At 21.5% G+C, this 25,416-nt stretch overlaps 2 protein-coding genes across 9 annotated transcripts in view; one reads left to right on the top strand and one right to left on the bottom strand.

Moving 5' to 3' along the window:
- The window catches only part of LOC102674430, a 15,540-nt gene extending 12,660 nt beyond the window's left edge, over positions 1-2,880 (bottom strand). The window contains exons 1-4 of the mRNA XM_031508952.1: positions 2,446-2,880; positions 2,066-2,406; positions 1,096-1,203; positions 324-469 (exon numbers count right to left, since the gene is read on the bottom strand). Coding sequence (XP_031364812.1) covers positions 324-469; positions 1,096-1,203; positions 2,066-2,285 — 474 coding nt within the window. The 5' untranslated portion in view covers positions 2,286-2,406; positions 2,446-2,880. The remainder of the gene's footprint in view (positions 1-323; positions 470-1,095; positions 1,204-2,065; positions 2,407-2,445) is intronic.
- Positions 1-25,416, top strand: part of LOC102673239 (orexin receptor type 1) — a 105,324-nt gene that overhangs the window by 40,356 nt on the left and 39,552 nt on the right. For 2 of the 8 annotated variants that reach the window (XM_031508955.1, XM_031508953.1), the window contains exons 1-3: positions 17,211-17,816; positions 20,820-20,932; positions 21,234-21,396. In XM_031508955.1, the coding sequence (XP_031364815.1) occupies positions 17,654-17,816; positions 20,820-20,932; positions 21,234-21,396 (439 nt within the window). In that variant the 5' untranslated portion in view covers positions 17,211-17,653. Of the gene's footprint in view, positions 1-11,180; positions 11,412-11,809; positions 11,840-12,138; positions 12,283-17,209; positions 17,817-19,768; positions 20,471-20,819; positions 20,933-21,233; positions 21,397-25,416 lie in introns of those variants that run through there. The other 6 variants (XM_031508957.1, XM_006612512.2, XM_006612513.2 and 3 more) reach the window with 6 other exon arrangements.

The following is a 25,416-nucleotide window of genomic DNA, read 5'->3' as shown; positions in this document are numbered from 1 at the left end:
ATATATATAAACATAAATAAGATTGTAAGTTATTGAGCAGCCATAAAGTGAACAACACAGGATAAAAAAATGATGATATTCATAATTATATTTTGAGTTATAAACAAAGCATTACTGTGCATCGCCTGATCTTATCCAAATTTTTTCGACTTGTTCCGAACTTGTAATCTCGAAATCTTTTGCTATATAATAATCCATATTTTTTCATCGTTTCAAAAATGATACAAGAAAATTAAGTAATGGAATATAAAAATTTGAAGAATTATCAATGTTTTAAAGCGATTTCTGAAAATTTAATAAGTTGAATTCATGAAATTAATTACTTGAACTAGATAAGAATCGGATTCCTTCATTAGATAATGAAGATATGGAGAACTCGATATTCGTGTCACGATATGTGGTACTTTCAGCACTGAAGTTATCTTATGTACGGCTTCCGCATTTGCTGCAGTATCTGGTCCAATAATTCCTGTTAAACAAAATAATCTAATATGTATTACATTAAAAAAGAAAAAGAATTATGCTGCTATAATTATTTAGCAAATTTTAAATAAAATACATTTTATATATATACAAACGGATTTTTATTAATTTTTATACATAAATATCCAGATTTAAATAATTTAAAAAGAAACTTTTTAAAAAGAAATTAAAATAATATAAAAAATCCTTGAAATCCTTGAATTGTTAAAACTATTATCTTTCTAAAGCAATATAAATTTATTTCTCAATTTAAATTCAAATTTTTAAGTCATAATAATTTTAATAATTTAAATCAATATTAATTTTACTAAATCATAGTAAAATAAATATAAAAAAATTTTTTATATAATTAATAAATCTATAAAATAAAATTAATATATAATAAATTTAGTATTTGAATTTATATCAGTTATTATACAACATAATATTTTTTTAAATTACAATTTAAAAAAATTAAATTTGTTAAATTTACAATTTTGTGATTAAGCTGAATAATATATTTCAAGTAGTAAGTTGTTGTAAAAAAAGGAATTGCAATAGATCATATGAAAAATCAAATCATATCTCTATATTGTTTGATTTAGAAAATATGATTGGATAAATTACATTTACCTAAATAGTAAGGCGGTTGCAAACAACTTGTATCTGCCCCTACGAGAGCCTTCATCGCCGCTTTTAAAGTACCAGTTATGCTGCCGCATGTATCGAAAACAGTCAATTCTGTAGAAATAGAAATTATTATAATCTTTCATTTACTTATTAGATTACTTATTAGATTTTTAAGAGTATTGCTGAAATTAAAAAATTATAAATTATTATATAACAATATCAATATCCTAAAAAGCATTTTGTAATTTACATTAGAAAATGATTAATTTTAGAAAATAAGAAATTTTAATTATTCTGATATAATACAATTAATTTTTATAGAAAGATATTTAATGGAAAAATTAAATTGAAGGGTAGTGAATTTTGAGGAGATAAATTTTTGAGAAATTTTGAATTTTTGTGTTGTACCCTTTTAATTTTATTCAATTAAATATACGATAGCATTAAAGTTTTCAAAAAGATTTATTTTTAAAGTGAAAAAATTATGGTATGACATAAATATGTAAAGAGATGATTAATTTAAAAAAATCGAAAATTAATATATTAATATGATTAATTCTTTTAAGGAACAAAAGTAATTAATAAATTCTTCTAAGGAATCTTCTAAGAAATTTTTAGAATTTTAGATTCTTATGCTAAATAATACAAAAATAAGAAATCTTAAATTCTCAAATAATATCTCAAAAATTAAATATAAATTATTACAATTTCAATCAAGCAAGTTTACTTTAATCCAATAAATATTGCAGTAGCACAATTTTTCTCTATCATTTATATTTATTATTTATAATTATTATTAATAATTTTTATGATAATTATATCATATTATTTTAATATATCCATAAATATTGATTAAAATAATATAAGAATTTTTATTAAGCATAAAACTATTTATAATCTTGAATAAAAATATAAATCACAATTAACTCCAATTTTAATATTAGGAAAATAAAAATATATCTGATTCATTTACCTATGTCATAGCCGTCACTTTTATTGTTGTGAATTTCAGTAAGCAATTTTGCAGCTTCGTACATTAGTACACCTTTGGCCGATAGTTTCCGGCAGAATGGATCATCATGGATGCTTGTCAACAGCGAGATCTGCGCGTGATTTCCGCAATCTGTGCGCCCATTGCAAGTGCACATACAAATAATACCAAGTATCATCAGCAACGTTTGCAGCTTCCCCATTTTGAATTCCTTTTTTCCTTTTCTTCCCTTTCTTTCTCACACTATTCCTCTTTTTTCCTACTTCTTCTTCCAACTGTTCACTATCTTGTTTCAACTTGTTGATACTTATTCCTTCTTCAATCTCTTTCTTCGATTTCTTCTTTCATTTCCCTTTTATAATAATAAAATAATATAATAGTGAAATACATGGTGAAGCACTCGTTTCTCTATGGTTTGGTACATTGTAAGATTTGATTGCTTTTCTTTAATTTTCACTGAACTTCAATACGCAGCACACGTAATATGAATGCACGTAATAAAACTGGATGACCAGGCTCTCGTATGGGGATGAGGGATCATAGAAGGTGACGAGAAGGATAGCGTAGAAACCAACTTCTTCTCGAACTATGGACCTTGGTAGTGAAAAACGGAAGCTTTATAAAGGAAGCCAATATCGCATGTATTAGGCGAATTTCTAGGGTTTTAGGTCTTAGTAATCAACCGCACCAGGCGTTCTCAAGACGACTTTGTTACGTTTTGTTCTGTTTCTTTCTCTTTCAACCCCGTATTTATATTAGCTAGAGATATTAGAATTAAAATTGCAGATTCGTGAAAATCAAAACTTGAAATTGTCAAAATTCAAAATTTTTCTTCTTTTTTGAGAAAAAAAAGAAAATCTCTATTTATTTTAGAGAAGTAAAATATTACCAAATTGTGATTTCTGTAATTCGAGTTTGGATTTATAGTTAATCAATAGTTTTTTTGATTTGTAAAATATTATTAATTCATAAGATTAAAGTTTAAAATTTAAACACGAGTTTAATTGAATAAAAATAATTAAATAAAAATAAATTGATATCATCTCAATATTGATATCTTTTTCAAGAGTTCCAAATAATCTATCTCTAATATTAATTTTTTATAATATAATATAATAAGAATCAAACTATTAATTAGAAAATGAATTGAGATTCTAGATTTAATGTTTTGCTTAATACAAATTGTTTTTATAGTCATATAAATTCATATTAAAGATATTTTTAATAATATTTTATTAATCTAAGATATTATTAAAACTTGTATAAAATAATATTATAACAGAGAACTATAAAGAACTCTAATAATAAAAGTTAATTGCGTATGATAAAATTAAGTTTAATTTTAATTATGACATTATGTATCATTAGATTTATTTCATATTTGTTCTCATGTATTTTCTTGTTTAATTTCAGTAATTATACACTAGTATATCAATATAACCATAAAATTTCTGAAAATCAAATATATAGATTTTAAACATCATTATATTATTTATATTAATAATAATAATATATATAATAAGATATTAACATTATTTATACTATTAAAATTAATGATATATAATAATATTTTTCTTCTGCTATCTTATAATTGCTTTGCAAGTAATTTTTAAAAAAATTTTTTATGTATTTTTCTTTAATAATTATGATCAAAAATATAACATAATTCTTAAGTTGTTTAGGAAGTAATATACAAGTGCAATGATTATGAAAAATAAGCGGCATTTACTGATGTGTCGTCATATCATTATGATCATGACATACTAAAATATTTAAGCTTTCAATCATATAATGAATTAATAACATAACAAAAAAATTTATTATTTTTATGTTACATTTTTTGCGATGATTATATAAATATAATATTTTAATTAACCATTTTTTTCATAAATCGATCATTACATTTTGTATAAAATCGACAAGTCTTGACTGTACATGAATGAGTGTACATATAAATCTTATATAAAACTTTTTTCATAAGATACAAAAAATATTGTGTTTCATTCAAATATATTTTAAAATATATAATATTATAGGTTTTATTTCATATCAATAGCATTTTTCGTACAGTGAGAACCACTCTTAATCAAGCATAAGCTCGTTAGCATAACGTATCGACTAGTAAGATTATAAAAGTTAGTTGCACAACTCATCTTTACATAACTAGGCTGATTAGAATGCATTTTCATCGCGACTGACTATCATTTGGAAAAATTTATCTTTCTTATATGAATAGACATTTAACAATTCATGTCATTTGAATATCAACGAACTATGATAGAATGTGAAGGTAATACGATTTCTTCAAAGTATGGAAAAAATTTCAAAAATATAAAAAATTTAGATTTATTATTAACATTCTCCTACAATCAAACAATATATGTTAATTTAATTTAGTTATTTAATTGAGTTGAATTGAATTTTTATTTATAAAAAATAAATTAAAATTGATGAATTATATATTTATTACATACAATAATATCTTCATAAATAATATAAGATTTGTAAGATTCTCTCATCCTATATGTATTATATTATATTATTGTATATAACATTACTGCAATATCAAAGATTCATTTTACTAGAATCGGGTGAATGGCAGTCTACAGAGATTTCTAATAAAAGAAACATTGAAGTTAGGAAGAATTTTCTAATCTAACCTAATTATCACATAATGAATATGTATTAATAATTGAATATGTATTAATATATTATTATTATTTATTATTATGAAACATTCCTTAGAGATCAAAAATATATATTCTTATATGTACATAAATATCGATTGATTTTTATTAAATTAAATAGAAATGAATGATGATAGAAAGCTAGAAGAAAACAATATTACGTACATCGAAATTATCATTTCGTTTTATCTCCTTATTTAAATTATTATGCAAATAAGACTTAGTGAAAGAAGTATTGAAGTTCTTAGAAAAAGAATTTTTCTACCCAACTTAATTATTATGACCTTATTGAATATAAATTAATATATTATTAATATTAGTGGGATATTCAGATTAAAAATATACTTTTTTATATAGACAAATGTCGATTGATTTTTATCAAGTTAGATAGAAACGGAATGAAGAAAACAACATTATATAGATCAAATTATTATCTTGTTTTATCTCTTCGTTTAAATTATTATACAAATGCAAATTTAAATTACTTATAACTCGAAAAATATGTTTGTTTGGCCTTTCTATCTATCTATCTATTGATATAAACTTAAATTGTTTATAACTTAATAAATGTATATTGTTAATTATATATTTGTTCTTTTCCTTTCAATTGTCCAAGAATGATATTTTACAATTATTAACATTCTATATTAAAGAATTATATTAGAATATAAAAATTAATAAGAGATTAATAGAGAATCATTGGGATTGAGAAATACATCACTTTGCAATATAATAATTTGATATCTATTATATTTTATTTCAATAACACTAAGATCATTCTATAGATCTTTGCATACTTAATGCTTCGAAATCAATCAATCGTATAATTCAATATGAGAGTTCTTTTTCATTTAAACATAATTAATTTAGAGGATTTATTTCATATATTTATTTCATATAATTCTGATTTTCTTTTTATAAAAATCGTTGATTATATTTGTATGATTTTGTTGCTGAAAATGAGATCAATTATACAATTAAAATAATTTTAAATTGATAAATTTATAAAATATATAAATTGATAAATTTATAAAATATATATATTATAAATAATATTTATATTGCTTAATTTTATTTCATCTAATTTCCATTTATTTTTTTTTATTTGTCGATAAAGGATAAAGATAAATGCTTGAATTATTGAAGCCAAATTAAATGGAGATAATCAATTATTTTTACGATTAATAATATTATAATTCATGTATAATTGATGTTCATTTCGAACAATTCACTTATTACTATTATTAATTAATTATTAATTGTATGAATTGAAATTCACGATTTTTAATATTTTTTTTTATGTTTTTATGCAAAATATTATAATTTAATATATGATATCAATAATATAAAAAAAGATGAAAGGAAAAACTAAAAATAATATGTAAAAACATAATAACAAATTGATTAGGACATCCATCGCAACAATAAATATAAAATGTATGACAACATATCAATATTATCAACATTATCAATATCACCAAAAAAAAATCATTAAGAAACTTGCTAAAGCGAATTATTATTATTAGTTAAATCACTAATAAATAAAAATAGACAGAAAAGAAAAATCATAAAAATTCACATGGATTGGGAAAAAAACTTAATGCTTAATTCCATCTCGCAATTGATATAATTATAATTTATAATTTCATCAGATCAAATAAGAAATTCATACTTTTTAATATCTGTATATTTTTTCTTATCTTTTTTTTTTTTTTGCTCATTTGATATTCTTCCATTTTTTTCTTCTTTTTTTTAATGCGGAATTTTCCTCAAGCTTCATAGTAGAATATTTAATGACATCACGTGATGAATTAAAATATACACGCACATAATATTATCAAGAGAAATACTTTAGAATCCATTAAAAATCTATAAAAGAAAATTTTTTAACGAAATTTTGTTTCTTTTTATCTATAAAAACATGTGAAAATTTATATTTCATTACATTCGAATGCCTTATTGCATCATAAGAAAATCATTTTTAGGTAAAAATTATTACTTTTTTATTAAATATTCAAATTATAGATTAGGTACACTAGTGACGTAGTAATAAGCTTGCTCCATTCAATAGATTTAACAAGTTAACGATAATGCTGTGATATAAATATTATATAATATTTTAATTTATTATCAACTTCGAACTAGAATATAAAATTGACAAAAAAATCTTCTTTATTTTTTATTTTATATTAGTGATACACACTAATATCAATTTATTAAACTGATATATACATATTATATTTCTTATAAGTCTCAAATATCGTTCATTTAGTATTTCAAATATATGAATGCATATATATTATCTATATATGCAATTAACTAAATCTAACTAAAATATTTAAATGTTATATTTAGACATGTGTATCTTATGCTTATAAGAAATCCTTTATATTTTTAATGACGCAATGCTCATAATTATATGATCTCACTATAAAAATTATAATGGTACTGAATTAACGCGCTTGTAACGATAATATTTATATCATGAATATTTAATTTTATATACTATATCTAAGAATACATTATTAATTCTTGAAATAATTTAATTCATATATGTGAAATATAATTATTATATATTATATTCAATATATTCAATAATTATTATATATATATATATATTCAATAAATGAAATATTATTAAAATATAACATACATATATTTGAATATATAAAAAAAAGCAATATCTTTTTTATAACTTCATCAATATTTATTTATAATAATTAAAATTATTATTAAAATTATTTTTCATTTTTATTATTTCAAATTTCATTTAAAAAAAAAAACATATCCTAACTTCAATAAAATTAAAATTTAAAAGTAACTCAATTTATTAAAAAAATTCTGCGCTATATATATATATAAAACTGTGTGTGTGTATATTATATATTCAAAATTTAATAATAAATCGCGCTCAAAGCATTTCTAAAATTCATTGACGTAATTGATCTTGTATTATAAATTGCTAAGGATTAAATAAATGACGAATATCATGACAAAAATACTTGCTTACGTTTAAAATTCTATCTTTTTCTATAGTACTAATACTTATACAGTATGCTTAAATGCTTCTTAACTGAAATCCCTCATACGAGGTTTATTTATTTACGTAAAGAAAATTTACGTAAGTATCGTATTTCGATTCTTTGATATGTATCTTTCATTTTTGAGAATTAATCAAAATCAAACATGACATAACCTAAAATTTTTGATCTCCGAAGAGCAAAGTATAAACTTCAATAATCAATAATCTTCAAAAAAAGAAATAAAATCGAAATTTTTACAGGAAGAAGTTAGATAGTGAAAATAGATACATTGAATAAAAAACTTTGTTACATATAACTTTGTATATATATATCTGATTGCTTCTTGAATTTTAGAATAAAAATTATATAGGATGCAATGTGACAAAAAAGATGAATAATATTTGTACTAGTAATATTTAAAATAAAAGCGAAAATTCGTTATAGTTTTTGTTAATATCTTGAAATTATTCATTTAAAAATAAAGCGTTTTAATTTAGAAATATTTTATTCTAAAGTAAGAATGTAAAAATATGAAAAAATTGATTAATTCATATAAAATAATACTATTTTCTAAATTATTTTATTTTAGTGAATTATATATGTATATGTTTAATTAGAAAATTTTTTTATAAGCTGTTAATTTTTTTTCCATTTGCAACTAATTATTTATTTATAAAAATCATTGGTTTTAAAATAGATTTTTATAATTATATTCTTTAAATAAAATAATTTTCAATTATTATATAAAATTTAAATATAAGAAAAATAATTAAACAAATAAACAGAATATGTTTTAAAGATATACAATTGTTTTATTTAATACGAAAAATATGATTATTATATGATTATATTTAATAAAAAACATTCATTATTTTTTGTTTGATAAAAGAAATTATATAATACTAATTTCTTCAAAATAATCAAGCAGGTGGCAGTAGAAATCAGTCAACATATTGTATTTAATAGATTCTCGTTAGCTGGCGCCACTAGTCAATATGCAAACTGATGAAATTTATTTACTAGAATCATTTTATAAAATAAATTGAATGATCATTTTATAAAAATGATTTGGAAAAGTTAATACATTTTTATAGAATCAAAAAATAGAATCTATAATTATCTATGAAAGAAATTCTCTAATTCTATATCAAGATATTTAAAAACTTTTTTTTGAAAAGAAATGATACTTACAAAAAATACACCGAGTTGATCCAGAAGATTAGAATAATTCCATCAGCGCATTCAATTTGTCATGTTTGGTGAATTTGAGGTAAAAAAAGATTGAAAGGAAAAGCAAATGGCGACGAGGTTGATGTATTTGCGTCATGTAAAGCATTACTTAGCTTGGCCCAAGACCAACAATAACAACGAAACTTTTAAAAGCGAGACTTGAATCTTTCTCGGATTTCAAACATCTTTCTCGCGCAAATCGCGAACGAATCTTGTCTGTTTATCCATGCATCTGTCTAAACTGTTGTAAATCCTTCATCACATCTACAATTATATCACGATTGATTATATAGATTAAAATTCACATAGATCCTAGTGAACAAGAGTACTTATACTTCATGAAAACGATCTGTTAACTAGATCTATAAATCAGAGCTATTTAATTTAAAATTTTTTTCTTTATTTATATTTGTTTTGTATTTATTTAGTTTTATATTTTTTATATTAAATAATTATATTATTTACTGTTGTTTTTAATTCATAATGTATAATGGAAAATTTATTATTATCACTTTCTGAAAAATTTATAATTTTTTATATGTATACATATAATAATTATTATGATTATTAATATATTTTAGAAAAATTCTCTTCTTTTCTAGCTTCTTTATTAAAAAGTTTTTATTATTAAATATTTATTTTATCTCTTTTACTTTTAATATTTTTTTCATGATCATTTTTCATTATCTATTAATTAAGAAAAGAAATTATATATTAGAAATATATAAAAGTATCTCAATTTCGTAAGAAAAATAACTTATATTGTAAAGAAACATCTCTTATTTCCAATTTTAATTAATTATCGTCTATATATTTAAATTTTTAAATATAATAAATCTATTGATTTTATTCTATATAATTACTTATAGATATTATTTAAATTTCTAATCTTAATTTCTTAATAATTATTCTTTCATATTTGATTTTAATATTTTTTTCTAGAAATATTTATTAGTTATCGTTATATATATATCGTTATATATATATGAAAAAAAGTTTTTAAATAAAAATCAAACAAAATGCATGGAAAACAGAAAATATTTTTTAATTGAAATTTTCGAAACTTAAAATTTCATTTAAAATTATTCAAATCGATGAATATATAAAGTTCACAAAATTTACATTCACTAAAACGATATACGAGATTTATGGAACTTATGAAAATAATATCAGTAACGAAATTAAAAACTTTATATTAGATTAAAAAATTTACAAAACACGTAAGATCGATATTTTTCGTTCAAATTTTCAGATATAGTTATTCTTCACTTTCAATGTTCCTAACCTCTAACAATCAGCCAAAAAAGTAGGAATTTTTTCAGAAACACAATAATTTGAATAAATCACACGATATAGATTTCGACGAGATTCAAATAACTTGATTTTTAGATTAGAAAAAACACTAACCGACAAAACACTAACTGATAGATACGAGAATTTTGACAAAAGAAGACATATTCATGTTAAACGCGATGTTTGGCACTATTGCGCATTTTTATCTTATGCTTTCTTTCTCTTTTTCTGGCTACTTGAAAACAAATATTAATATAGTTATATTAATATAGTATAGTTAATTCAATTTAAATTTAAACAAAGCACAGAGCTAATCAATTCAATTATGGAAAAACTATTATGAAACAATGAATCATTAATGTTTTATGATAATTGCGCTAAATGCTTTCTCTAAGCAATAAATTTTTGTACTTATCTTTTTATAAAAATTATAGAATTGTTTTTAGAGTTTAATAGTATATGATTATTATCACTCATTCTATCATTATATCATTTTTTTTATCAAAAATATTTTAGATTAAATTTCTTTTGGATATTTACATTATTCTACTGTGTTTATTATTTTTTATTATATGTATTATTAAAAAATTGAGGTTATATTATGGGAATTTCAAAATATCGTATTATTAATATATTATATATATATTTATTTATTTTCTTATATAATTTTCTCTTTTGAAATTAAAGATATTTAAAAAATTATTGTAATAAAAGTAATATTTCCTGTATATATAATTTTTAATGAAATGAAATGTCGATTAGTATTACAAATTATAGCATTTAATTCGATTTCTTCAGATAAAAATCTATTTGTTATGTAATTATGAGTGCAACTGGAAGTACAATTTCGAGTTGTCAAGTTGAAAAGATCCAAACTATTCGAATAGACATATATAGATTTAGCGCAGTTTAAAGATTTTCGTTTATCTTTCATAAACCAAGTTGTGTTATGGATTTCGTAGTTTGAAACTAATTGAATATGAGTTACTTTAGAAATCTTCTGAGAAAACTACATATAGAAATTTTTTTAATCAACTTTCATTTCAATACAACTTTAAAACATGCAAGGATCCAATTAAAGTTTCTTCTGCAATAGTTTATCGCGCTTATATTATTATTTATAAAGTCTAATCTAACCTTCAAGCTTCCAAGCTTTCGAGTTTTCAAGAAACATCAGTTGTCTTTTTATCTCGTCGTTAATATCATTTTCCCTATTCAGAGAAGCATGCTGAAAAAATCGAAATAAAGAGTGTTCCTTAACAACTATGAATAATCGTGAGGAATTATTCGAAAATTATTTTAAAAACTTTTCAATTTATATTTTTAAACAATAAATTTATTATTTATTTTTTTTGTAATTCAAGAATGTATTCTATATTAGATTATGTAACAAATTAAATTATCTTTCGACATATGCAAAAAATCAGTAAGCATTTCGAGAAATATAAAAATGTTACATGTACTAATAGAAAAATTCTTTTATGATTGTGTAGGTTATGTAAGTTTATTTATTTTCCGATAGTGTATGTATTTCATGAAATATTATAACAATATTAATTATGCTAATTTTATTGGATAATATGTCAATTCTTGCTGCAAGATTAAATTAATGTGACATTAAATTAAAATTAAACAAAGTGAAAATAATAAACAAATAATATATGTTTGAATTAGAAGTATATAATTAGACTTGAATTATAAGTATAGACTTAGCAAAATCTTTGAAAAAAGAAGAACAAGATTAGATATAAATGAAAACAAATGATAATTTTGATATATATTTGATGTATAATTCTAAAATTATCATTTCTTCTCTTTCCAGATCTCATAATACTGAGACAGACTAAAATGATAAAATATGACTCAGAATCATGTTTGCTAGATGAAGATTTTGGATATATGCCATTCCATATTGAGAGAAATGGAACTTCTTGTACAAATATTAATCAGAAAACTAATTGACCAGGTAATTATTTAAAATATGATTTTTTGACTTCTTATTTTTACTTTTTATATATGTATAATTTTACATTAATATATATTTATTTATATGTTATGAAGACAAATTAATTCAATACTAATTTTTCTTACTTTTCTTGAACAATATTATAATATTTTTTTTTAATTCATTTATATTATTTTTAAGTAAAAAAGAACATAATATATATTTTTTACTGTTTTAAATAATGATTTTAAAATTATATTATTATTATCATAAATTCATTAAAAATTTAGCAGATAATATTAACAATAAAGATAACAAACTTCAAAAGAAATATTCTTAATTGCTTAATTTAAAAATATTATCATTAATAGAAATAAAATATTAATATTTCATGGAATAATTTTATTTGTTTCGATATTGAATCCAATATATTATTATTTAATATTTATTTCCAATTTTTATCCCTCAAGATTGATAAATTGATTCATCGATGGTTATTGGTTTCTCATTCGACGATTGACAAGGGACGCAGAAATTTTGTGATTTATTTCGCCGAGAAGTGTCTTGTCGTTAATACCCTTTCGAATCTTGCCCGCCTATAAATTTCTCTTGGGACTGGAATTCTCTCTAACCCTTATTATATATATGATCTATATATATTAGTTTGCGCAATTAAAACAACTTATCCGAGCAAATTATATTTAGAACAAATTAAATAAAGAAATAATATTATAATTAATATAAATAATCAATTTCTAAAATTATTATAATAAAATAATAAATATAAAATTCTTAAAACAATATAATATAAATAATAAACAAATTTTCTATAATTATTAAATAAATTCATTTTTATTTAATTAACTAAAAAAAAAGTAGAAAAACATTAAATGAAAAAAAAATAAAATAAATTCATAATTGTGAAAAAAATAAAATAATTAAATTAAAATAATATTTATTATATTATATATTTATTATATTATAGTAAAATATTGTAATAAAATATTATGTATTATATAACTATATATCTATTTGCGTAATATATACAGCTATGTTTGATAATATGAGAAAATATGTTATTGGTTTCAATATCTTTGCCAACGATGTACAAAGATAAATTTCAAGGAAACGTTGGAATATATAAAACATAAAATGCTTTGATTAAAATATTGTTTGAGTTTCTTTGAAGATGTACTTCAACTTCAATGATATTCAAAAGAATTATTGATTTTTCAAAATCAAGTGCTGTAAATCAATGCTTGAATAAATTGAATAAGTTGAATAAATAGTTATAAAATGTAAAATTTTATAACTATCAAATATTAAAACATGAAATTTTTTATTTCGATTTTAATATTATTTATTTCGATTTAAAAATTGTAAATTAGAATTCAAAATTAAAAAAAAACAGTAAATTATATGTATATTATAAATATCATGATTTTCAAGATGCTAAATATTAATTTATTCTGATAAAATAAATTTCTAAATAAAATTTCTTGATTCAAGTTCTGAAATTATAATTTTAAAAATAATCTCTTCCAAAAAAAAGGAAAAAAAAAATAATAATAATAATGATTTTAAAAGAAATATAAAATAATAAAATAATAAAATAAAGCTAAGATATAAATGCATTATAAAATTGATTTTATAATATCATAATATAAAAGATTTCCTAATAATAACAATTTTCAAGAAAATCGATCTTTTAACGATATTAAGTCAAGTTTATCATACTTAACGCGATTCATTTACGAAATTATTTAGTTATACTGATGTTGTAACACGTGTTATTATGAATTCAAACCTAGTATTTGTCAGGATTACTGTGAACAGGGATGAATACAGACATTGATGAGAAATTCGTGCAAATTCGTACGTGAGAGATTAATTAATGTAACAAGATATCTTGCTGATGTAATGCGTTGGATTTTTGAAGAAATCTACTACATGACACAAATCAACTTGAATGCAATTTACCATGGTGTATAATTAAGAAAGCATGGTGTCCTTCATTGCATCGCAAACGCGCAACATCCGGCAAATGTAATTGACTAATGTTTACATTGAGATATCTGCGTATCTTTTTCTTCGCGCCAAGAAATTGTTTCTACGCGCATGCGCAATTTTGCTTTTAACTAAGGGAATTTTAATTCCTTGAGTAATTTTTTTATTTCTTAATTTTTGTTACATTGTCTTACTTATATTTGTCTTATACTATTACAATTTTTTGTTAATATTTACTTCAATTGTTTAATTATAATTTTTTCTTATTTTATACTTATAGTTTTAATTAATATAATATAAATCGATATTTTAATTTAATTTCTTGAATATTTCTTGAATAAAAGATTTATATTTAATATAAAATATTTTAGAGTGTATATGTACTTTATTAAAATATTTCATATTTATTTATACTTTTTGTTAAAATATCATTTCAATTATTAAAAATCATACAAAGATATTTTATTAGAAATAACTTGTTTCCCTATATGCATTAATATAGAAGATTACTTAACAATTGTAAATATTTGTCTGTTACATGATAAATAATTCATAAATCAGAAGATCTAAATTGATAGGGAGCACATATTTATCTTCCTTTCTCATTTTCTCTTTATCTGATAAAATCAGATTATACCAAATAGATAATGAATATGATCCTTTATGATTTTAATTGGATTCAAATATTCATATTAATCTTTCGAGAAAATAATGTAAATTTTCTATTCGTACATTATTGAAAATATCATTGGTATTATTTTTCATTGCATTGTTTTCCATCTAAAAATAAAAATACTTGATAAATTAATAATCAATAGAAAGAGATCAACGAAACTTGAAAAATTATTATAAATTATAATAATAATTATAATTATTATAATAATATATAATAATTTATTATAATGACATTATTCGATATTTTTTAAAAACATATATAAATAATATTTAAATAAAATATCACAATATTCTCATATAAGATATTTTTTTAAAAATAACAAAATTTTTCAATTTTGCTTTTCACTTTTTTCCACTTTTTTTCAGAACACATCAATTATGTTCCGCATATCGCTATTCATTAAATATTGCGTTAAATATTGCGTTAAATATTATCTCTTTGAAAATAACAAAATTGACAAAACATTTCGATTGGCTAATAAAGCGGACAGAGGTAAATGGAATGTGCTTGGATTCCTAATACGGAATTCCATTTAACATGTGTCTTCTTCTTTTGTTGCCACTTTGTAACACAGAGGATCGTTTCGAAATGCGTCTCGAAGAAATAAGATCCCACGAACGCTCTTTCCTTGCGTTTTAATCGATTGCAAATGTTGAAGGATCGAGAAAGACAGAGAAAATCACAAAATTATGAATATATGATAATATCATAATTTCTTAAATCGAATATCTTAATATACAAATTTTTTTTTTAGACGAAAATTGACAAAATGACAATGATAAAAATAAAGTAAAATGAATTAGTTATGTTTGAAACTTTATGTTTGAAACTTTAAATTTTGTAATAAATAAATAATATTTTGAATTTATAAACTTATTATTTATTCTAAATTGGAAATTGTTTAGAATATAGAATATAGAGTATAGAGAAGTTTTATAAATCGTATGATATATATTCTACATTAATTATTAATATAAAATATATAAAATATTATTATACAAATCATTAATTAATTAGCAGAATTAATCTATTACATTAATCTATTACAAAAGTTATGACACATTAGATTTAATAAAAAAATCTATAATTAGAAAGATTTTATAAGTTATAAATATAAAAATAATAAATTTAATAATAAACCAAAAAAATTCTGTTTCATCATGAGAGTTTAAGTCAATCGACTTTATGTACAATAAAAAATGTCATTAGAAATTATAAAAATATACTTTGAAATTATTTTTTTAAAATATTTTTAAAAAGAGGATGTATATATATACTAATAGCATTTTATCCCAATATATTAATAACTAAAAGAAATAAAAAAGCATTTAAAAAAATGATATTAAATAAAAATTGGAGAAGATACAAAAAACAAAATAAAATTATAATTCATAGAGAGAAAAATTTATGTTCTCCATTCTAATAAGAAATGATTGGATAAAAAAGAAATGAAATTTAATTTAATAACTTTTTTTTTCGAGATTAAATTCTACAATTTTTTAGATTATAATGGAAACTCTCCATGTTTAATTCTTTTCGTTATTCTGCACATAATCAATGAAAAATTTTTAGGGAGATCAGATATATGCAACGTATAGTATTAAATCCTTTTTTCGATATCCTATCTTAATAGTAAATTGAAATATAGATTTCTTTTTCTATAGAAATATTTGAAACTATTCTAATGATTCTCGTCTTAACCCATCAGTGCATTTTATTATTAAGCTTTGAAAATTCGATTTTAAAAGCTTCAGGATTAAGTTTGATCACGTTTGAATCATACTATGCAATTACGCATATCTATTGTTTCAATAGAAGTTTTTTTCTGTCTTTTCACTACTATTTTCTTTCTTTTCTTTTCTTTTTTTTTTCTTAATTAATTTCATTTAAATTCATTAATACATTTAAAATCATAAGATAATCATAAGAATGCATGTATTGATTTATTAATCCTTTAGAGAGTTTGATATTTAAAAAAAAACAATAAAAAAAAATAAATATTTGCAATTCGATAGATATATTTTTAAAAAAGATATACATATACATATTTATTCTTGTTACAATACAAAAATTTTTATTTATATTATTAGTATATAATACTATAATGTTATAATAATGATAGAATTGGTTCAAAATTAAAAAGTTAATACGATATCGATTTATCGATCTTGTTCATTTTCACTGATTTTTATTAAAAAAACAAGAAATAAAAAATTTCTATATTATAAAATATAAAAGAATATGAAAATAATTATGTAATATTTTTTTATTAACAAAATTATATAATTTCGTGTGTAATAAGTGCTACAATGAAAATAAAATTAGCTATGTTATCAAAACGCGTGTGCAAAGGAATCGAGGGAAAAAGAAGCTTGAGCATGCGCAATAAAGACAACGCGTTCGAGAATCGTGGCGGGCCAAGCTATGTTCATTCAGTTTGCCGGTACTATTTGCTCGCTGCGGTTGTCGTGATTTTGGAAATGTATTCACTTCGAATGGTTGGCTGTCACGTGTTATTCGTATCCATCAGAATTTCCAATTTCGCGATAGTTTAAGTCGCAATAACAGTAATAACGGTTTCACATGTTTCGAAACGCAACGTGATCGTAATTGATGAACGTTTACGAAGTATCGTGTCAGAGAAGTCGTTTAGATCTATGAATACAACACAGATCGAATTATTCATGTGAAATATACGTATAAGATTAAATGAAGTTCAGTAACGTACTGGTAGAGACGAGTGAAAATATTTATGAGGAAATTTGTGAAGTTTTACGAAGATTTAAAATAATCATTGAACTGTGTGTTCGATTTCACAGTCAGTTGTGTTTTTCCTTCTCAATATATATTATTGCGGAAATTGTGGTTATGGGTAAGAGAATGTAAAGCCAATGAAAAAATTTATTTAATTTAATAAAATGTATAATTGACATATTGATCAATTCTTTTAAAGTTATTTCGGTTACGATTTAGTTCTAGAGAATAGAAAGCAATGGAACATTGCAGTACATAGATTTTACAGTACATACTATATCAATAAGTAATAATCATAATCATTTGTTATTCAAACTGATTACATCATTTAATTCTTTAATTAATATCGAGATTTAAATAAAAAGTTATTTAAAATATTGTAGATTAAAGTTATTGTAGATAAAAGTTAATTCGTTACTTTTTCTTTTTTGATCATAAAGTGAAAATATCGAAAGTTTGTCATGATTTCTTTTTTTTAAGCAAAACCTCGTCATTAAATACTTTCCAGTCAACGGGCAGATTATTATGAGAAATATAATTATATAAAAAAATTAAAAGCAAAGAAAGTTCCGAAGTGAATTCATTCGTGTTGTTTGCAAAATCGAAAAGCACAGTCATTAGTGATACTAAATAGATAATTATCATAAATAATGAAATAGATTTTGAGATCGATTGAGTTTTTGTTCCGTTTATTGTTAAATTAAATCATTATAATTGAAATAATCGAAAAATTTTCAAAAAGAAATTAATTATACAATTTTAATTAATAATCATATCATTTTATAGGTTATATGTGTAGAATGAAAAGTTCTACACATAAAAATAAAATCCCAATAATTTCCGTTTTACTTTAAACTGAAATTATAGTTTAATCGTTATCATTTTATTCTTTAAAAAATTGAAATTTCAATGTTTGTTTAAATTTAAGTAAAATCTGAATGATCTTCAATTTAGCAGAAAAAAAACAGAATTTATTTACAATATGATTGAAAATTTTTTCAAAAAATTTTTTAAAAAATGTAGAATTTTATTTTAAATTTTATTTTCAAAATCAAAACATGAATAATTATTATTTTCATGATAGTATATTAGAATATAAAACTCATTTTTGAAAATATTAATAGTGTCAAATATTATTTTTATATATCTTTGTTTTTCTTTTATTTTATTCTATTTTCATCAAATAAGATAGTTAATATTAGAAATTTTGAAACCAAAATTAAATTAATATTGAGAAAAAAATAAAATTGAAAAATTGTAAAATATAAGACTATAATTAGTTAAATAGAAATCATTAAATAAAAGTGAAAATTTATAAAATTGTTGAGACAGATCATTTCATAAATATAATATATGTTTCATTGATAAGATTAGAATATAGATTACGAATAGATTCTTGTAATAAGAAAGGTTAATTGATTTTAATTGATTATACCAACATAGATACTTGAGATCAATCCATATATATCATGTTTATAAAAGATAAATAGAACAATCACATGCAAAGATCTAATGAATTGAAGAATATTTATACATATATGTATATTTCTCGATTATTTCTGAATTTATCGATATGATTTTTTCTGAAATAAGTTTGACATTTATTGAAAATGCTTTTATCATTTTTATTGTGATCGTTTCAAAAATCAATATTATATCATTTATTCTTTAATCTTTTTATTTATGAATTCTTTGTTTTCAATAAATTATGAAGATTCGCGTAAATTTAAACAATATTAAATAATCAATATAAATATCAAAATAATAATAAATATCTCTAAATATTTTTTTATTAAGACTTCATTTTTGAGTAAATTTAAAAATTTTTCAAATATTAACGAAATTGACTAATTTCCGATTAGATATGAATAAATTATAATCATATTGGAGACGAGCTAGGTTACATTAAGTTAGGTTAGGTTATATTTTTTTGTAATTTCATTTTTATATCGATATAAATTTTAAAAAGACAATTTAGTATAAAATTAAAATTTGTTATAAAAAATAAACTAAGTAATTATAAGAATCATTTAGTTCGTAAACACGACAACACAGAAATCTAAATTTTTATTATTAAGCTGAAATGGATCATCTTAAAGAAATGATGAATATATGGTTAAAATCGAAACTGTTGCACACTATGGGACGATTGATTACCGATTCAGATAGAATTTGCTGGTCTCGAAAGTGTCATTGGCTTAAGATAGCGAAACGACTTCGTAGTCACGAGAAAGCAGTTTATAATGTTACTTAATACCATCGCGTTAACGAAAACCACGGTTGCTTGGAGGTTAAAGGAAACTATATATGATGCTCGTCCAATAGAGCTAGCGTTTCTTTTACGATTTCCATGGATTTTGTCACCGTGTGTTTGGAAATTCAGTGCCGTTTGCAATAATGTTTCGAATTCGCGAATCTGTATCGGCCCAAATGTAAAACTACCGACGTAAAAGAGTTACTGACCATCTGAATACAGTATCCAATAAACTTTTAGTGAGGTTAACTATGATTCGTAAATATATAAGCTCGACTTATAGTGTTAATTTTGAGTAAACTGTGGTGTGACAAGTGTTTGTATGAATCGTTGTAAACAAAAGTGGAATTATAGGGCAATTTGTACAAAAATTTTATCGTGACAGATATATACGATTGAAAATCCTGGTGAACAAAGCAAAATAAAAATGTTGTCTACAGTATCCAGTATCCCACTCGAATTGAATTCTTCATATTATACAACTGTTACCGGGAACAATGGTCTCGATGCATTATCGGGTATGCTCATATGTCATATTTAATTTTATTATTTTTTGTATTGGGTTATTGAACAAAAATACATGTTAAAATAAAAAGGTATGAAAGAAGCTATGCTATTCAATGATGAACATATTTTCGTTATCGAGAATTATGTCAAAAGATAGATGGATTTAATAATCATTTTAATCGAAACATAATAATATTATTTTATGAAAACTAAAATTTTTTTTATCTATGAATAAAAAAAGAATATTTATTAAATTATCTAGAAAATATAAATTTATCTAAAAAATATCAATATATGTAAAAGTTTTCAAGTAGTTTTCTATCTATTTAATCTAGTCAAAAATAAATAATAACATTTCAGTGATTGAGTCTAGAAATGCGACAGATCTTTACATGTTACCGCCTTACATTCGCAATACATCTATGATTACCTGTATTATAGTGATGGTTCTTGGCATAATTGGAAATCTTATGGTAAGTTTTCTATTGATCGAGTTTACCTATCTCTTGTTACTTATTTTCCAATAATGTTTATAAGAATTTAATATAAAATGCTATACATGAAATTTTCAAAATTAATTTATTCCAAATTTTTGTTTCCGATGAAAATAAGAATAATTTTCCATAAAATCACATTATATATTTATTTCAAAAATATCTTTTTACGTTATCTTTTTACAATGTTTTAGCATTTTTCAATATATCTTGTATATTTCATATCGTGCATTTCATGTTCGAATATCAAAAATACCAATATTGACAACTTTTTTCTCAGGTACCAATCGTCGTGTTTCGAGGTAAAGATATGCGGAATAGCACGAATATTTTTCTGGTGAATTTGAGTGTAGCGGATCTCTGCGTTCTCTTGATCTGTACACCAACCATTCTTGTTGAGGTGAATTCTGGACCAGAAATCTGGCCGCTTGGTGAACATATGTGTAAGTTAATAATCTATTTGTTTTATTCATGACATTTATTTCATTTATATAGCCATTATTATAGCCATTATGTTTGATTATTAAATATATAAAGATAAAAATAAATATTCAAACAAAAAGCAGCAATGAAAAATTTTGAATATAAAATATTGAATTTTTTTTTAATTTAATAGAAAAAAGAATTTTTGTCTGATAAATCCTATAAAAATATAAATCGTATATATCGAATATAACTAGTTTAAGATGTTAAATGAACTATGTGATTATTTCATTGCTAATATTGGTTTTTGAGGTTATAGAAATTAGTTATAGGAACAAATAATATATTCATATCATAATTATGTAATTGTTTTTAATTATGCAATTTAATTACGCAAAATAATGAAAAATACTTTAAAAAAGTGTTATTATATACTTTTAAGAAATGTTTTATTAGATAGAAATTAATGTGACATTTCATTTTTTAATCGTAATCATTGATCTATATATAAACAAGAATGTATCAGTTCTCTAAAAATTTTAAAGAGAGTTGATTTAATGAATATAGATGAGAGTTGATAATGAATATATCGATAATTCGCATAATATTCGCAGACATAATTTGATTTACAACGATAATTTGAATTTGTGTAACGGCATAAAATTTTAGATAAAATTATTAATAGTGCGACTTTGCAATTAATTTACTACAAATAGGATACTGCAATTCGCTTCTATTAAACTGTTTGAATTTCATTGGCTACGAATGAGAGAATCTATGCTATCCTTAATTCAATTCTAACGATGGTCAGTCTAGCACAATTTCGTTGGATATCGGCCAAGATAATGTAGCCACTTGAAAATATTTCATTATTGTTGGCAAGTGAAGTGCAAAAGTTTTCTGTGATACATTAGAAAGCGGAAAGAAATTAGGAATCATAATGGATCTTCTAATAATATGAATTTTTTTAGAAGATTAAGAAAGTATTGAATAAATTTTTTTTAAATATTTTAAAATAAAATATTTCTATGGAAAATTAATATAAATATTATATAAATATTGCATAATTTATATTATCTAAATATTTTAATAAATAAAAATAATTAAAGTATGGAAAATAATAGCAGCGAATATATAATATAATATATAATATAATAGTTATAATTAATTATTGAATTATTCAAGTTACAATTAATATTATATATATATATCGAATTTGATAATGAGGAAATCCATTAATTATTGTATTCGTGATAAATATTGATAATTAATATTACATTTTAAATATTTTAAGTATTGAAACGGTAAATGAATTACAAAAAGCGTGAAATTTAGACATGCAAAAATTAGTAGAAATGTGAAATAAATTTAGCTTTAGCTTGAAAATATAATATATCATGAAAATATAACTTCAAATTATTAAAAGTGGAATGCTCTTAATATTAATACAGTCATATTGCAAGTTCTTTTAAATTAATGGAATAAATTTAATAGTGAGAATAATATAAATCTAAAATAATAGCAATTAAGAAATAATTAATTATTCTATTTTGTACGTTTTCATTAACGATTTTAATATTGTACATACTTTACAAACTGATATATTATATTGTGATACTGAAGAGAAATAGTTTTTGTATGTTAAGTACATTAATAAATTCATGATATAAAATATTATCTTTTTTTAAAATCGAATATATTTCTCGGGGAATACATTATATCGGCGAATTGATGAAGCATATTTACAATAATAATTTAATCACCAACTTTTTCTACAGTATAACAATTTATATACCATAAATCAAGAAAATAATAAATCATTTTGATCGTCCTTTGATAATAAAGTAATAATTATGAATAATAATATACTTATCTAGCTTATCTACTATTGAGTTAAAAATGGAAAATTATCAAACATTGCAATATTTAAATCGTCAAGCAAATTCTTTATTATCTATTATTTGATCGATAAATTCAAATAGATAATTCATTTCTATATCTTGATATTTCATATCAAGAATTGCGTTTGAATCTTTATATAATGATAATATTTATATCAATAGAATAGATATCATTATAATTATTATACGAAGTTTTGTTTTAGAATTTTTATTTCTAAAATTTGAATATTATTTATAAAAAATTTGATTTCTTTTAACTAAATTTTTAATTAAACTTAAAAATATCATATGTTTTCGAAATATACCTTACTTAGGTATATATGCTAGAATTCAAAACCAAACTTGATACAAATTAATTACATTACAAGTAATACTAAATTAATAATAATCAAAATTCAGGAATATTTATTAAAATTGAATTTATAAGTATATATTGAACTTGATCTTCATTTCTTTATTATATGGGAAATGAATGCATAAAATATATTCGTGGAATATTTTTGAAAAATCGATTTTAAAAGCTAAAACAAACATAAAAGTTGATATTCAAAAATATCGCTTGAGGCTTATTTATTAAATCATAAGCAATTTAAGTTAAGTGAAGTGAGATGCGAACAGAATGCGATGTAACGAAAATAGATCGATCTTACTCTATCTCGTTTTATCTGACGTAAACTTCAGTTACTTATAATTTAATAAATTTTAACCGATATTTTTGTATAACAATTTTTGCATTTGTTTTAATTTTTAATCGATACTTCAAAAATATCTCAAGAATATATTAATATCGTATAATGCCGTTAAAATATCTAAGTCAATTAAAAACTTAAAATATGCGAATGTACTTTCTTCATCCGAGCATGCGTGCATATGTAAACAAGTTAATTAGGTGCGAAGTGCTTCACGTTCAAAACGAATCGCATTAACGCCATCTTTGCCCAGCAAAACCGAACGGTTGCTTTTATCTAGAGTGCACGGTCATTCTGGTGTTGTGTTTCTTGTGAAATTCTTACGAATATACGAAAAGTGTCTGACCTCGTTTTCTATAGGAACGACCAGAAGAAAAGCACGAACACTTTTAAGGAGAATCGGAACATATATGAGCATATCTTTGGTAAATACATACTTGTGATCTTTCAAAATTTGAAATTAGAAAAATTTGTCGTTCCTGGTGTTTTGCCCATTTTTAAAAGAAAGTGTTTTATATCTAGATATAACCTATTTTTAGAATTATTAGAATTTTTTATATGATTTACATATCTGTAGCTATTTTCACAATCTTATGCATTAATGAAAATTTTTTGCATAATAAATTTCATATTGAAATTTCATATTCTTTTATTATGTAACATTATTTTGTCATGTAACATTAAAAAAGAATTTTATACGTTTCTATTTATTCTGAAGAACACAGCGACGAAAAACAACACTGGAAAGACAAGATTGGAAAGCTTAAAAAATTCATGCAATTCTTGATCAAATGAATGAAATATAGAAAACTGTGAAACTTTTTCTTGCAGATAAACTTTTTTATTTTTATTTGCAAAACTGTATTCTATTTTATTAAGATTGATAATAATAATTAGATTAGAAGAGAAATCAAATTAAAATAAGAATTCAATTATTTGATATATTGACGTGAAAATAAGCATTCCAATTGTTTATAATATTTCATTTTTTTCTTTTATACTTAATTTTATAATTTTTTAATTGTATAATTTTTTAAATTTGTTTATGTATGTATTTTGTGCCAAAATATGTTAATAGTAGAAATTAATGCATGCAAATATTATAATTTTGACAAATCAAGATATACAAATCCAAGATTATTTTATTAATTTAAATTATTTTATTAATTTATAATTTTATTAATTTAATTAATTTTATTTATAATATATATATATATATTTTTATAATTTTATTAATTTAAAAAAAAAGAAAAAATTTGAAAATTCAAATATGTTTATTATTATTAATTATCAATTTGATAATGTTTAAATTTTATATCTGGATATATTTTAGTTTATTATTTTATAATTTGTCTGTACATATATATTCTATTTATTTGATAGTATATTATTACTTGTACAGTTAATGTTAATCAGAAAACATTTGAAATGGATCAAATTATTCTTTATT

This window comes from Apis dorsata, unplaced genomic scaffold, assembly GCF_000469605.1.
Source record: "Apis dorsata unplaced genomic scaffold, Apis dorsata 1.3 scaffold_113, whole genome shotgun sequence".
NCBI lineage: Eukaryota > Metazoa > Arthropoda > Insecta > Hymenoptera > Apidae > Apis > Apis dorsata.
Note: the sequence above shows the minus strand (reverse complement) of the source record. Positions and strands in the feature narration are given on the sequence as shown.